Below are 14,883 nucleotides of genomic sequence, written 5' to 3'. Positions count from 1 at the left end.
GAAACCTACCTAACTTCTAGCACACAACAGCTCAAGCTGGATCTGGTAATTGTTAAGGATAGCATTGCCTACATCGTGGACGTAACGTATCTTACGGTCACCAAGAAATATATAAGAGAGCTGCCAAAGAATAGATGCGAAAGTATGGCGTTTTCATCGCCGAAAATATCTCTGGGCCTGGTGAAATCAAATTGATTGTAGTCATCCTAATTGTTCTCGGGGCTCGTGGTGGCTGGAGAATTGCTAACTCAAAATTCGACAAGATACTCAATTTACCTTGAACCTCCACCAATTTTCAACATCCTCCGAGTTATTTAGGGCCCATAAGCTGTGCTGATGCTACATAGTAGTTTTAGAGCCAAAACTCCCGATACAGCAACAGTACTAATTCACTAACCCTTACCAGTAGTAGTAGAATGAATAGAAGCCTGAATTTGAATGAATTGCTATCTTTGGCACATAATGTTGAATATATGAACAGGAATATTGCGACCCTTGAGCAGCCCCTTTGAAGGACTGCTTAAGGGATGCTGAGTACGCTAGGTCCTCACGAGGAACGATTCGGGTTCAATTACAGTCACAGGTGGTCGCGGATCCCATTCGAAACCTCTAGAGGTTGGACGGACTTGCTCTGCTCTTTGGCATGTGCCGCTAAATCAAGCAAGTCAGTTATAAGTTTGCTTCACTCAAAGATAAGGACCCCCTTTTAGGCAGGGCTTGACCTGCTTGTAGATCAGGGCGCCGTCTGCTTGTAGATCAGGGAGCCGTCTGAGCTCTCTCTTCATTATCTTAGGGTCCGGGGTTGCCGTAGAATAGCCTCATTCGGACAAGTCGGCCCCTGCACCAGCGGGGACAGGAGTGTCCCCATGGGGTTCCATACAATTCAGACCCGTCATCATGGCGGGACTGTATCTGGATGCACGGGTACTGTGAAATTGTAGCTGGAACCTAGATTTTGGGGAGTGGAGTGATCAGGGTAGGTCTCCAGAAAGGGAGGAAACGACCAGCGATTTCTCACCTACCCGGAGATTCTGTAAGAAACTCTTCTACATAAGTTTTTGTGATTTTCTCTGTCCTATCCTATTTTCTCTTCTTTATTAAACGTTAGTACGGCCCACTTACTTTAAGAACACCCTAGACGGTCAATCATTTTGACCAAAAGCTTCCGTCAATCGATTGATTAAAACATGATTGACCGTCTAGGAACCGATTGAGTCATTCAAACTTTCTATCAATCACCGTCAACGCTTGACTTAAGCGTCAAAGAGGTTCCTAGACGGACAATCATGCTTTAATCAATCGATTGACGGAAGCTTTTGATCAAAATGATTGACTCTCTTGATTGACCTTTACTGGGACTTGCCAAAAAAAAGCCAGGGACTTTTCTTGTGTGTAATATATACTTAAATAAAAAATAATCTTTCAAATGAAAACGACTACGAAGAGCGAAATATAGCTGGATAGATCCGACAGGAAGGCGTCATAACATCGAACCGTCAGGAGCACGGACGTCAGGAGCAGTACAAAATCCGTCATAACATCAAAAATTTTAGAATTCTAGTTTTTTGGGGTTTAGGGGGGGAAAGGTCCCTAGGTTAAGTTACGTATTTAATATGTGCTATGCTTTACCCCCCCCCCCCCCTAATGTGCAAATTTATAGCCGAAATATGTTTCTAAACTATTATGTGTGTTTCGTAATTTGTTCTGTTGTGATAGCTTTATTTTTCATAAATTGTTGTGTGTATATGGCTCTTGGGCTTTTGAAATACACGATCTATCTATCTATCTATATATCTATACTTATTACTATTATATAAACTTATAAATTTATTTTTAGATGTTATGACGGTTCGATGTTATGACGTTGCGTGCTTGTGACGGTTCGCCGAAATGGTAGCACCCCGATCCGACTAGGTTCGATAATATAATATTGCAAGTTGTAAGATTTTTTTATGAAATTTGCCATTTAAAAGGTTTCGGGGGGTTAGCAGCTGCAGTTTTAATGCATACATTTTTTGCAATAAAGGCGGTAATAACAGTATTTTATCAATTTTCTAGAAATAGAAGTATTTCATGCCAAAATGTTATTTTTTGTAAACGGCAAGAAACCAGTTGAACGTTACGATTGGTGATCAGCTGATTCACTTTCAGAATAATTCTTGATCGTATAAAAGTTTAATCGTTGTTTTTACTAGTATTTAACAATTTTTTTTTTAAATTGAGCCAAAATTGGTATATATTCGTAACTTATTTTAAATAACTTACTTTCTCAACTTGATTTACTTTAAGACGCAGTCCCCCTTATTCTATTTATAAATCTGACCGGTTATTAAATTTCCTCTTTTCATTTTACTATTTTTCCTTTCTAATGACACTAGGCTGTAAAAGTTATAAAGAAAGATTTAAGATCACTGAAAGTTTATTCGGCACACTGAAATATAACGTACATGTTATAACTCAAGGATTTTGAGAATTCCTAGTAGGAAAGGAGGAAAAGAAAGCACAAACTAAAGCAACTCGCAAGAGCAAATATTTAACAAAAAAGTCTAAAACTAAACTAACAACAAATAATTATAAACTAAAGTTGAACTAAACCACACAAAACGAAAAAAAAACAAGCGTTAAATGACCAACAAAATTTTGCTCTCGATGGCACACTGAACCTGCTGATCTGTAATAGAATCTAAATTTTAAAAATTCAGCAGAGCATATTATTACAAATTTAAATACTAAAATCTACACAAATTAATAGATCAGTAATAATCAGAAATTTCATAAAGCAATTTTAACGTTCGAATTAATTAATTCGTTTCAAGTATTTTAGGCAAGTAACAATAATACATAAATAAATATAATTTGAGAAATTCTAGTCTTTTTTAGTATTTTGGGTCCCAAGCATTCAGAAATTAACCATGCCCATAAACTAATCTATCCATTTTGTATATTTTAGGCTATAAAGAAAAATATACAACGTTTCCTTTACTTTTCTAACTCTTCATCTCCATTTTTTTCTTATCCAAAGCCACAGTTTATAGAATTATCCAGTAAGTTTATCGCAGATCATTTCTGGTCTTCATTTTCGGTACGAACAAAAAGCTCCTCCCACTTATTTCTACATTAGCGGGTTAGTCTGTTTCCGTCAATCAATGAGAAATGGTTACAAAGTGCATTATTCGTAATAGCGGGTTTCCACTTGTTTCGTGTCCAAGAGAAATCTGACTTGTCTACCCGTGAAAAGATCTAATGCCGCTTATGTTTATATCTGCAAAAACGTTCTCTGGAGCACTCGCACCTTGGTCCGAGTTTTTATAATGGGTGAGATAGGGTATGATCATACTGCTAATTCTATAAACTGTGTCCAAAGCATTCAAAATTCAGGTGGCACATGAAAAATTTAACACAGGAAATGAATTTGCTGCTACTAATGGTCCAAAATGCGTAGATTACCAGACACGATTTTGTTCTCTAGTAGAGCACAAGATGGGATATCAATTCTTTCACCGTGATTGGCAATAATAATCACTGTTCCCTGAAATAGAGATACACTTTAAATTTGGTTTCAACAAATTAAATGACTAATGCAAAAATGAATCACAACGTACTAGGCATGATCTCAGTCTTAATGAAAAAAAAAGTTTAGGTCCACAAAGCAGTTCATCATTCTGTCAGTTTTATCCTAATTTAAAGCCATCAACCTTGAATGCTAACGTTCTCTCTTGTTTCCGTGTGTGGAAAGAATGGAGTGGCCCAGCAGCCAAGTCGATATACCATATAGAAGAAATAACGGTATTATAATATCAATAGGTTATTTTGGTTATAAAGCACATCTGATGAGTAGGATATTCATTAATGTCTGTGTTTTTAAATGCATGGGAGAAGAATTTGAACTGAACTGAAAAGTTGAACTGAATATCAAAAACTGAACTCAGAAGTTGAAATGAAAAGTTGAATTTGAACTGAAAGTCTGATCAGCTCAACCGATCTGGGGTTATTTAACTAGCAATAATTGCAGTTCAGATCTGACTCCATTTGCACGTAATTTCATTAATTTTGCAAGGATGCCAGCCGTCCAATTACGTCTTAGCCATTGAAAAAAAAGCGTAAGAAACAACTAATTAATTAACAAGCAAAACTAATGGCAATAGTAAGTCTGATGAAAACTACCTAACTTTGCAGAGAATAAACACACATCTGTATTTTTTTTTCTAATTATTATGCCTGGATAGATATATACGTAATTATAAACAAGAGAATAAAATATATTTGTAAGCTTTTATTTGTCAAAGAAGCTTTATATCTCATTTTTCGATCACGGAAACATTTATAGCGAAGAGGCCATTAAAATTATTCTCAATACATCTTGGACACTTAGGAAACCTTTCTTGTGTACACAATTAATCATTGATAAGTCTAAGACCCAAAACTGATTCAGTTTCTCTGACTCCCTGTAAAATCATTTTTTAAGTAATTGAAAAGCATCACTCCATTTATTATTCTTTATGCAGTAAATTAATCAAAGTTACCGTTTTTTATTCAATATAAAATTTATTACAGACAAATATTGTTGTGTTATCCCAGTCGAAATGTCAATATGCTGTTACTCCACTCACCTTCAGCGAAACATTACGGCCAAATGTAACATCACCAGATAGTGTCAAATGATCTAACTCAAGAACATCGGGGATTGTCTCAAACCGGCGCAGGAATTCGGCCACCTAGAAATTATTATAAGAGTAAGAATATTTTACAAAACTAAGCATATTTACCTTCTATAGTCGTAAAAAACAATGTATAATAATAATAATACGTTATAAGTGTATTTAAAAGCCAGTGGCCATATACATAAAACACTGAACAAAACAAAATAAACCACGCAATAACACTCAACAAATTTAAGTTGCTGCTTTCCGTATTTCCAATCCTCTCTCTAAAAAGCAACCTAGTGCAATAATTAGGTCACGCGAGGTAGTCCTCAAAATACCAGGAAGCAGCGGTACCTCCCCTCGAGTAAAATTATGCCTCAAAATCCCCAAACTTTGGCGTCCCCTCAAAAAATGGTCCAGCCCATCACCCAATTCCCCACAGAGGGGGCAATTACACCCGCCTCCCGAGCCGTCGTCATCGCATGACTCCCAATATCTTTTAGGCAGTGGTATACAATACAGTGGTATAGTGGTATATGGTTTTGATATGATTTCTTAAAAGGAACTAAGATAATCGACTGAGCTACACAACCCCCCCCCCCACCCCACCAAAATAAAAGCTTTAAAAGATAGATACAGAAAGCTATTCAATTATCCGACAGAATATTAACGAAGAGAATGTCATTAACTTTATTCGGAAAACTTGACTTGGGATAGGTTCTGTCCTAAGGCTTTCAGTCTTCAGCAATCCCTTTGGTTGTGGACAGTAAACATCTCGAGGTTGAACTGAATGTTCAAAAAGTATTTACATTGTATTTTGCAAATATTGGTAAAAGGACCGCTTCTGCTGCTATTTCTTCTCCATTGTGATCTGATTTCAAGTCTTACCTTTGGCCACTTTGTATCAAGTCAATGATTTTGTAGTCAGCTTCTGATACAAAAAGTACTGGAATTGTTATTGGATTGAAGCATTCCTTGTCATCTGATCCTTGTTAATTGATTACTAAAGTAATCTAGGTCGTACTTTCTTCCATTATTGCTCCTTAACAAACCTTAATAAGCTCTTATTTAATCATGGTATATTGCTGAATGTTCTCAACCGTGCTCAAATTATCAAAACCACTGGTGATTCTTTTTTTAATGGAATTTACAGCTCCCCATTAAACTACATACATTCCAACAATCGGAAAAAGCCGTTCAATCGTAGCTAATATATTTATGAAGACTCAGAACTTTCAGTTTTAAAAGGCGTTATGCAGTGGTTCTTCAATTGTAGAAATCGTCGGAATGCCGAGCTTTTAAATTAAAATCGTGTTATAGTACCTTGGATAAATAACAAATTTTCAGTTTTCGGTAAAACTGGCCAAAATCTTAAAACACATCATTTAGCTTTCCCTATAGATAATGCACGATATGGTACCGCAGCCAAATCGCATAGGAAAGTTAGAATATGATTTCAATTCTCACAGCTAATATAGAGAAAGAAGTTCAATTTTTCAATTTGATTACTAATTTTTCAATTTGATTACTCTTTTTTCACAATTTAACACACAAGATTTGTCATTGGTCACATCTTACTTTATTAAATTGGTAAATATCGGTAGCTCTCAGCCAATTATAATCTGAAAACTATCCCTTGATTTATACAACAAGTAACTGAAGCAAGTATTTATTCAAGATACTTTTACAATCAAAGCCAGTAGGGCTTTTGAATTCTCACAAAAGAATACATTTTTTTTTTGAAGCCTAAAAGCCAGCGAGTACTTCTAATTATAGATTGTATACAATTAGTGGGTTTCAGTAAAAGGCGAAGAATTACATCAGGGGTCTGGGATGTGTACTCTGCTTTGTATCATGACTAGGGGATGAACTTGAAACTTTTATGAAGTATATTTTTGGGAGGTAGGATAAGGGGAATGCAACCTTGTGTTTGGGAGAACTGGCCACACAGGTTTTTCCACAGTCCTCAAAACGGAATACAACACAATGGTTTCCTTTTTTAATGGCTGTTGTCCGACAAGCTCTTTGGCTATTTACTTAACTGAGTAAGTTTTTTAAAATCGGTCACAGTACTTGTTTAACTGAAATGTATCCCCAGACACCCAAAAAACGTATCCCCAACCTGGCAAACAAAGTTGACGAGATAGGCTTGGTATATAAAGGGTAAAAATGAGAATTGCGCAGCCACTGATGAAAGCTACTCTGCAATATGCTTAATTAAAGCATTAAACAAGTTTCTTCGTTATAGAACATAACAGACTTAAGTCGTCAGCTATTTGTGTTCCAACAAAACATATAGCAGCTCACTAAAGAACCTGCCTTCTTTGATTGATGAGCTTATTTTATAAAAAAAAAAGGATACCTTTGCGAAGTGATTATCTCCTAGCTTAACGAGCGGGGTTGACGGGAAACTTCTAACAGGGTTCATTGTGAGACTACCGTTTTTGAAATGATACAGATTGCTCTTCACCAGCAAAAGATCTTGTGTCTTTTTCACGGGCAAGAAACGGGAACGAGGAACATTTAAACCTAAAAAGCACAATTTTACTGAAAATCACAAATGAAAGATAAAAACGTCCATAAGATTCCACTTTTTGCATCGAAATATACTGAAACGAGGTTGAAAACATACTGAAACGAGTATGTTGTATGTTGAAAATAAACTGAAACGAGGAGAGAGCGGGGACATTTTCACCAAAGAACATGCTTCATTTTAAAATATGTCGATGTTCCGCCGTCTAAATGTGCGGTTGAGGGCATCTATGATCTTTATTCTTTCTTACCACAACAATTGTAGCACTAATAGGTATCATTAGATCTAATTTATTCAGAAAAATGTGTATCCCTTTAAAGATCTGATATACAGAGAGTGAGATTTACGAGCTTCAAGTACATTCGTAAAATAATAAAGCGTACAAAAACCTTTATTGTCGGCATTTCTTTCTAAACTGTGTTTTTTGTTTAATATGCTTAATAAGCAAGAACGCTAAGGCGAATCAAACTATTTTGTACACGACAGCACCTGATTTTTTCCTTAATCATATGTACGCGTCGTTTCCATTTCATGGTTTGTTCATTTTGATTATTCTATCCAAAATCAAAGTTTCATGAGACGTAAGTCACTCCGGTCTCAGGTGTTTTAGTAAGGCCGTACAAACACTGGGCCTTAAAATACCGATTGATAGCTCCTGAGTAACGGCTTTAATACCTCCTTTTCATACTTTCACGCTTAAATCTCCAGCTTCATAGTGAACTTTTATCCAAAACAGCAACTTTGAATGAGAATAGCTTAACATTTTTTTTCAAATTTGCTATAATCAAACAAGCGTATTGGTACAATTTACAGAATTGCTATCAAATTTGTCAAAAATATAGATGTCTAAAATAACAAAACTTTTAAAAATTAGAAAACTTTTTACAATCCTTTGTAGACTTCAAGGCTTAGTATCCAGTATCAAGGTTTATATATCAGTGTTATTTAATTCGCACAATGTAGCCTGAATTTTTCTATGTTTGAACTGGTTATACCACAGATATCCCGGGTCCACTTTGTGTTTTGCAGCGCTATTGATATTAATTTCGCTCTTTTTGTCCAAACCTTAAACTTTTTAACCTAAAATTATATGAAAAAACTAAAGTCAAAAGTATACGAGAGAAAAGAAATTATTGGCCGGATGGCGACGAAATCAAAATCATACAAGGCAGAGCTAAACAGTTTTGGTAGTTAATGTGACCTGTGATCTCTTTTTTTTTTAACTTTTTTATATGTGGTTTAATTGGCCAGATTCAACGTCTACCAAGTAAGATTAATAATACTGATAAAATGAATTTAATTTGTTGGTTTGTTCTTCTGCACTTGCATTGATTATATTTTTTCATTTCGCGCTGAGGAAGAGGGGCGTTTGTCCCCTCGAAATATTCTCTTTGTCGTGTTTTTTCAGTATTTTCATTTGGCCTTTAAAAACCCCATTTTTGTTAGTTTTATTTAGACGATAAGGAAATTCGAGGGAGTGGGGGTCATATTGTAGATTCAGGAAACTTATATGAGGGCATTTTATTTTTCAATTTTTATTTTTAATTTTGCCATAATTATGTTTTGTCTACAGCTGTTATTTTTCGATTAATATTTCAAACACAACTGACATATAGATATATATTCATACACTGGATAATAACCTTAACCAATAAATATATACTGAATACAAAATAGAGCATCAATAGTCTATCAAACAGTTCGTGGTAACGAACTGTAAGTAAGGAGCGACCCGGCTCAATAGTAACCGAAACTCTAAAACTCGGAATATTGATTTCAATAGATACATCAAAAGAAGAGATTTTTATACTGATTTCAAATATATAAGTTTCATGAAGTTTAGTCTTACTCATCCAAACTTGTACACCTGACAAAATTTGCCTTATTTTCGTAAAAAGGGGGAAACAAGCCCTAAAATCATAGAACTTTAATGAAAATCACACCATCAGATTCAGCGTATTCGAGAACCCTACTCTAGAAGTTTCAAGATCCTATTTGCAAAAATATGGAATTTTATATTTTTTGCCAGAAGAAATATCACGGATGCGTCTTTTTTTTCCCAGGGGTGATCGTATCGATCCAGTAGTCCTAGAATATCGTGAGAGGGCTCATTCGAATGGAAATTAAAAGTTATAGTGCCCTTTTTAAGTGACCAAAAAATTGGAGGGTAGCTTGGCCCCCTCCTACGCTCATTTTTTTCCCAAAGTCACCCAATCAAAATTTTGAGATAGCAATTTTGTTCAGCATAGTTGCAAATCTAATTAATATGTCTTTGAGGATGACTTAATCCCCCAAAGTTCCTGGGGGAAGGGCAGCAAGTTATAAACTTTGCCCATTGTGTACATATAGTTTTGGTTATTGGGAAGTATACAGGTGTTTTCAGGAGGAATTTTTTTCTTGTGGGGGGAGGGGAGGGGTCAAAGTAAGGGTTACAGGGGAGACTCTTTCCATGGAAGATGTTTTCTTGGGGGAAGGGACATTTCTATGAAGGGGGTGCCGGATTTCCCAGCATTATTTAAAAAAAGATCAGAAATTAAATAAAAAAACAATTTTTTTTAGTAAGGAGCAATATTAAAACTTAAAACGAACAGAAAATGATTACGTATATGAAGGGTTCACCCCTAGTAAATACCCCACACATCACGCTAAAGTTTTTTTTTTAGAACTTTCAAAAGAGCTTTCTATTCTAATTAAATAGCCTTTGTGATTCAGGGGTTTGTGATTTGAAGAGAATTTAAACTTTGTCGTACAGAGCGAGACATTGACAAGGGGGCGAACTCCCTAATATACGTAATAAAAACATTCAAACATAGAAATTTGTTACGTAAGTTAATTCGTAAGTTACGTCAGAACAAAATTTCAAGAAAGCCATTTAGCCAAAAAAAGAAAATTAATAAGCGAATTTCGTTTTAATTATTCATGTACGGTAAGCCAAAATCAAAGCTGCATTAATTCAAAAACGTTCAGAAATTAAATAAAAAAAAAGTTTTTTAACTGAAAGTAAGGAGCGACATTAAAACTTAAAACAATCAGAAATTATTCCGTATATGAAAGGGGTTGTCCCCTCCTCGACGCCTCGTTCTTTCCGCTAAAGTTTGACTCTGTCTTACAACTTTATTTTTTAAAACAATAAAAAACTTTAGCGTAAAGAGCGAGGCGTTGAGGAGGAGACAATCCCTTTCATATACGGAATAATTTCTGTTCGTTTTAAGTTTTAATGTCACTCCTTACTTTCAATTAAAAAAACTTTTTTTTTTTTTCATCATGGCTGCAGCTAATAAAGAGCAATCCATGCCCAGCGGAGCTGAAATTTAAAAAAGAGGTAATTAAAGAACCGGCCACGTGACAAATATTTCCCGTTAAAACTATTTGAATACAGTAATTGGCATCCAGATTCAAAGGAACAGTAATTTGACGTTACAATGTTTCTTCCATGAATGTTGTCTTTCAAAAACAAGCCTATTCCAAACATAGCATCTTTACACAAAAAATCAAGAGAATTAAATGTAACTTATGGAATGACCATAGATGGTTTATGAAATAATCATAATAAGGATTTATTTTATAGTGATTTTATAGTAATAAGGATTTATTTTATAGTGATTTTATAGTAATAAGGATTTATTTTATATTTACCTACCATATACAAAAGATTATAGTGGAGCAAGGAAAAAGAAAAGGGAAAACATTAAGCACACAAATAAAAAGAACAGGCGAGTGCAAAAATTTTCTGCTAAGAGTGAATATTATTCTTTCATATTTATTAACAAAGAATCACGCAATTACGGCGGGAAATTTTAAAATAGTTTAAACTCCTGTTGAGTCTGAAATATTCCGGGGTTCATTGTTCTTTTTTTTTCTTTTGATGCACCAAACATTTGGCAGAAAAAACGTTCGGGATGGAAATATTCCTAAACCTCTAGAAGAACAAACTTGGTTAAACCGTCATCTAAAAATGAATTAAATTGTGATGGCAAAAAGCTTTCAAGCATGTTTGGTATTCATCCTCGATTTGAAACAATATCTCTGTGAATCTATAAATCTTTGATGATACGAAACAGTTTACAGCCGCCTCCCACGTACAAGCCGTTTCGGGGCTGAACCCTCAAAATGCAAAGGCGGACTTCGTCAGATTATTTTCTGAAAGACTCAATTAAAAGTAGTATGAGTACAAGTAACATCGGTATTAGAAGTAAAATAAACTACAGTAAAATCTGGGAATTAGCTTTTGAAAGCAGATTGGCTTCTGAAAGACTCAATTAGAGGTAGTATAATAGCTGCAAACTAGTAAAGGACGAACCTCAGCCAATAGTAACCCAAAATTAATTATTATGAAACCCAATCGGTTCAAAATAAAAAGTAAACCAGTGGAATCACTATGGCCAAAAACCTTGTAAATAAAATTACAGTGCCCTGGCTTGAACAATCACTTTTGTTGGATGGGAAGTACTTATGTGTCCTCTTTTTCTCCGCTGCTAGCGGGGCACTGGAACATCATAGTTTTTCTTAGAGCTCATTTTAAAGAAAATTGCTACATCCACTCGCTTCTGTAATTAACAAAACATAATATTTAAATAAGCATTCAGTAGAATACACTAGAATACAATAAGTAGTAAATGTATTATAAATATAAAATAGAGTAAAAGCAGAACATAAGCTTTACGCAATTTTTTTAAGCACAAATACTTTGCTTGTTATGCGCACAGTATGTTTTTGCGCAATGTTAAAATAGGAAATTAAAACTTACCAATGCCATTGCCAAACGATTTCATAGCAGCACCAACAGCTGTCTCTAGCTGTAAAACATTAACACCATTTTTAAGTGTTTTCTGGTTAACAATAACCTCCATTTCCAGGGTGTTTTCATCGATAGATCGCTTAATGGCATCCAGACGAATCCACAGGTTATTCGTGTTGAAGATTTTGAATGTTGTAATTGATTTAAACTCTTCAACATGCTCCTTTGGCACCTGAGCAATCTCAAGCAAACGGAGCTTCCCTTCATACTGAATGAGTGTGCCACCCTGTTCAAATAAATATCCACATATCAAATTAATGGAACCATTGAACAAAGATTACGCTTCATACAATTTAGCCAGTTTAGAAAGAGGTTTAACCAGTAAATTCTGAAATGATGTTTTACCTTGCTTTTTTTATGTTACTTTTATAGACAGCATTAAGTATTGATACAAAAATAAAACAAAATCTCGAAATTCAATATTTTTAAAACCAGTAGCCTAAACGACATATGCAGTTGCAAAATCAAAACTAAATCATACACAGAGTAGTTTAATATTTTTAATTCAGTAAAAAAAGAATATTTTTATCATTACAATAGTTTTAAACTAACCAAGCATGTTAATGTTGAAAATAATATAAATAAAATAATGAAGGAACTAAAAAAACCTTGAACCAAAGTCCAAAGTAGCACGCACTGCTTCAAGGTCAATGTAGTAGACACAAGGTAGTCATCAAGAAACAGTCAAACTGATGAATAAATATTTCACAAATATATATTCCCTTTTACAATATTTCACAAATATATATTCCCTTTTACAATATTTCACAAATATATATTCCCAAACAATACATTTGTGTTGCCAAAGTGAAATTATCTTTGTGTGAAAGCTTCCAGACATTTTTTCTAGTTAATAAATAAAAGTTCAAATAGGGATAAAATCCTTTTAATAGACAGTGATGATAGAAATTCACAAAAATACCAGATATTTCGGTTACATATACAGTGACCGTCATCAGTAGTAAAACTTTTATTCAGTTTTACTACTGATAACGGTCACTGTATATGTGACCAAAATATCTGGTATTTTTGTGAATTTCTATCATCACTGTCTATTAAAAGGATTTTATCCCTATTTGAACTTTTATTTATCGTCATGGAAAGGCAGTGTGGTCTCCGAAATTATCTACGTCATATTCTAGTTAATCTAAGGTAGTATTTAGCTTTGTAGTAGGTTTGGCAGGAAGGAAGAGTGAGACAGTGAAAGATGGATCGCAGATATGTAGTCCAAAGTCCATAGTGATTTTGTGTTGTTTATTTCTAAGATAGTATGGTGACGATGAATCATATCATCTTCATACGAAGCAATGGAAGAACCAAAAAATATTTTAAAGCTCTTTTTAGATGTTTTCAATTTTATATGTCTGATCTTTGGTGAGACATGGGTTCAGTAATTCCGGCTGACGATAGTCAAATTCAGGTACTTTATCCGACAAAGCCCTCATATATAATTACGTTTAATCTTAAATAAATGAAATTAATTGCCGTGATGCATAACTTAAAAAAACACCAAAATTGGCAAATTATGGAGAATACAAGAAATTTCAAAGACATTGTAGAAATTACAGTTGCAATTGACACAAGTTTAGATTTCAATGTACTAAACACAGTGTCCGCGTTTTTTTTTTTGGTATTCGTTCATATACTTGAATAAAATATTTTGTGTAGATATACAAAGCAAAGCACCTTGACTATAGAACCTAAAAGAGTCGATTTTTTAGTCAAAGCAGCTTCTGAAAGGCTCACATATTACTTATCTTCATTCTGTCTTATTTACCAGAAAAAACTCGAAGATCGAGCTCTTAACGAAGTTTTTCCTAATTACGGGCCCATCTAGACGTAAATCGAACATACCCCCTCAATTCAATTTAAAAGATATGCCAGTGAATTACAGTAACACCCAAAGGAGCTAAGTATCAGTTTTACGGGAAATTTATTTTTCAAGGGTACATGGACAGCAAGTCCAGCGATGATGAATTCAAGGATGAAACTTTTCAGATCTTAGAATACCGGAAATATAAAAACAAAAGCGAATCTAAATAAACCATTTAAATACTGAATTCTGCATAAAGAAAATTCTCGTAGAAATACCGTAGATATTGTTAGCAACGAATAAAAAAAACATACCTTAACGTCTGCCCTTGTTTTGTCTGTGACTTCCATTAGAAACTCGACAGGAGATCCATTTTGAGGGTTCATTAGCATGTTAAGAATATTCAGATCCACCGTAGCGCCAAGGTTGTCGATATTTGATATAAAACAATATTCATACCCATCATTAAGAAGATTGTCAAGTAATCCTGAGTTGGCAAATGAGGCGTAGAAATCACCATGGCCAGGTGGGTACCAACTATAAATAAATGATTTTATATAAAGCAACCAATTACATAAACGTTATTTAATTTAAGGAGAATCTTCAAACTTCAACCAGCCCAAATTTTGAAAGAGATCTGGCAGAATCTAGTAACGTCACTGCTTGGACACACGATGTTGAAGCGAAACCGGCATCGAGTTTGACAATTTAAGATGATCATTTAAAGGTTTTTCAAATGATAACTCGATTTTGGCACCCACAGGTAATTAGCTGAAACAAGGGTAGCTTTGGACAGACAGACAGATATTAATTGAATCAGTAAAAACCGAATTGGATGGATGTGTAGATGTTCTGAATAAGAAAAAAGAAATTCTTCAGATCTAGCCAAAATAAATACCGAGACATTTCGAAAATTTAAGTGGCTATTATTTGCAAACAGAAAATACGTAAAAGATGGAATGTTATGGTGCATCTTATCCAGGGCGTAATTTTCTATGGGGCAGGGTGGCAACTGACCCATCCAGATCCTTGTTTACCACCCTCCCCGATAGAACCCAGTTTGATCCCCCCCCCCTACTGAAATTTAGTTTCTCAA

The 14,883-nt window shown here is 34.6% G+C and overlaps 1 protein-coding gene across 1 annotated transcript in view; it reads right to left on the bottom strand.

Annotated features, from left to right (window-relative positions):
- Positions 1 to 2,432: 2,432 nt before the first annotated feature.
- The window catches only part of LOC148948908 (UTP--glucose-1-phosphate uridylyltransferase-like), a 43,910-nt gene continuing 31,459 nt past the window's right edge, over positions 2,433 to 14,883 (bottom strand). Inside the window, exons 6-10 of the mRNA XM_089094135.1 lie at positions 14,102 to 14,324; positions 11,924 to 12,200; positions 7,006 to 7,172; positions 4,611 to 4,715; positions 2,433 to 3,529 (exon numbers count right to left, since the gene is read on the bottom strand). Of these exons, the coding sequence (XP_088950261.1) occupies positions 3,422 to 3,529; positions 4,611 to 4,715; positions 7,006 to 7,172; positions 11,924 to 12,200; positions 14,102 to 14,324 (880 nt within the window). The 3' untranslated portion in view covers positions 2,433 to 3,421. The remainder of the gene's footprint in view (positions 3,530 to 4,610; positions 4,716 to 7,005; positions 7,173 to 11,923; positions 12,201 to 14,101; positions 14,325 to 14,883) is intronic.

The sequence above is a fragment of the Artemia sp. Qi Xiang Cuo genome, chromosome 9, assembly GCF_049724085.1.
Source record: "Artemia sp. Qi Xiang Cuo chromosome 9, ASM4972408v1, whole genome shotgun sequence".
NCBI lineage: Eukaryota > Metazoa > Arthropoda > Branchiopoda > Anostraca > Artemiidae > Artemia > Artemia sp. Qi Xiang Cuo.
This window is presented reverse-complemented; position numbering and strand designations above follow the sequence as displayed.